The 1,097-nt window shown below is 62.6% G+C and overlaps 1 protein-coding gene across 1 annotated transcript; it reads left to right on the plus strand.

The window, feature by feature from the left end:
• Window positions 1-71: 71 nt before the first annotated feature.
• Window positions 72-1,045, plus strand: LOC106900684 (selenium-binding protein 1-like; the record flags this gene model as incomplete). Its single annotated transcript, XM_014962834.1, has 4 exons — window positions 72-254; window positions 401-579; window positions 666-866; window positions 953-1,045. Coding segments are annotated over 4 exons (656 nt in total), but the record flags the coding sequence as incomplete, so codon positions are not given.
• Window positions 1,046-1,097: the final 52 nt, after the last annotated feature.

The following is a 1,097-nucleotide window of genomic DNA, read 5'->3' on the forward strand; positions in this document are numbered from 1 at the left end:
AGCTCCTGCCAGAACCCTCTGCCTTGGGAGGGGAGCGTGTGCTTTGTCCTGAAACCCTTCTTGTGTCCCAGGTGGGTTCATTGTGCTGGACGGAGAGACCTTTGAGCTGAAGGGGAACTGGGAGAACGAGTGTGAGGCCCCCCCAAGCGGGTACGACTTCTGGTACCAGCCGCGCTACAACGTCCTGGTCAGCTCTGCTGGGATGGCCCTCAAACGCGCGGGACGAGGATTTTGTCCCAGCGACCTGAAGAAAGGTGAGGGAAGAGGGATGTGGGAGCTGAGCTGGGACTCACCGGGGCGATGGGAGGGTGTGAGAGGTCCGTGGGTGTCGCGTTTGGGGAGGGATGAGTGTCCAAGGGCAGCCCCCTCTGCTCTTCTGACCGGCTTTTGGTTTCCTCAGGGGTCTACGGGCGCCGCCTGAACGTGTGGAACTTGTCCTGCCGCTCGCTCACGCAGTGCTTTGACCTGGGGGAGGACTCTCTGCCCCTGAGTGTGAAATTCCTGCACAACCCCGAGGCCGCCGAGGGCTACGTCAGCTGTGCCCTGAGCGGCGTCGTCTACCGCTTCTACAAGTGCGAGGCAAGTGCTGTGCCAGCAGCGGGGGAGCCGGCCCGGCCTGCGCCCGCAGGAACGCTCACGGCGCCGTGCCTGTGTTTCTTGTGCAGAGGGAGAACTGGGCAGTAGAAGAGGTGATTCGGATCCCGGCCAAGGACGTGTCGGGCTGGATTATGCCCAAGATGCCGGCCTTCACCGTGGACCTCATCATCTCCACGGATGACAAGTACCTGTATCTCAGCAACTGGCTGCACGGAGACATCCGCCAGTACGAGCTCTCCAAGAACTGCAAGCCCAGGCTGGTGGGACAGGTGAGGCAGGAGCAGAAGGGTTCCTTGGCAGGGTCTGGTGGGGGCTGGATGCCAAGGCCTCACCTCTGCCCCTGCCTCTCTCCCAGGTGTTTGTGGGAGGCAGCATCCTCAGGGGCGGCCCCGTGACGGTCTGCAGAGACGAAGAGCTGAAGTGCCAGCCCGAGCCCTTGGTGATCAAGGTGAGTTCTGTGGCCTCTTTGCCCCCCGGGCTCCTTTGGACCTCTTTGGGGG

Source organism: Calidris pugnax, unplaced genomic scaffold (genome assembly GCF_001431845.1).
Source record: "Calidris pugnax isolate Ruff unplaced genomic scaffold, ASM143184v1 C14678176, whole genome shotgun sequence".
NCBI classification, from domain to species: Eukaryota; Metazoa; Chordata; class Aves; order Charadriiformes; family Scolopacidae; genus Calidris; species Calidris pugnax.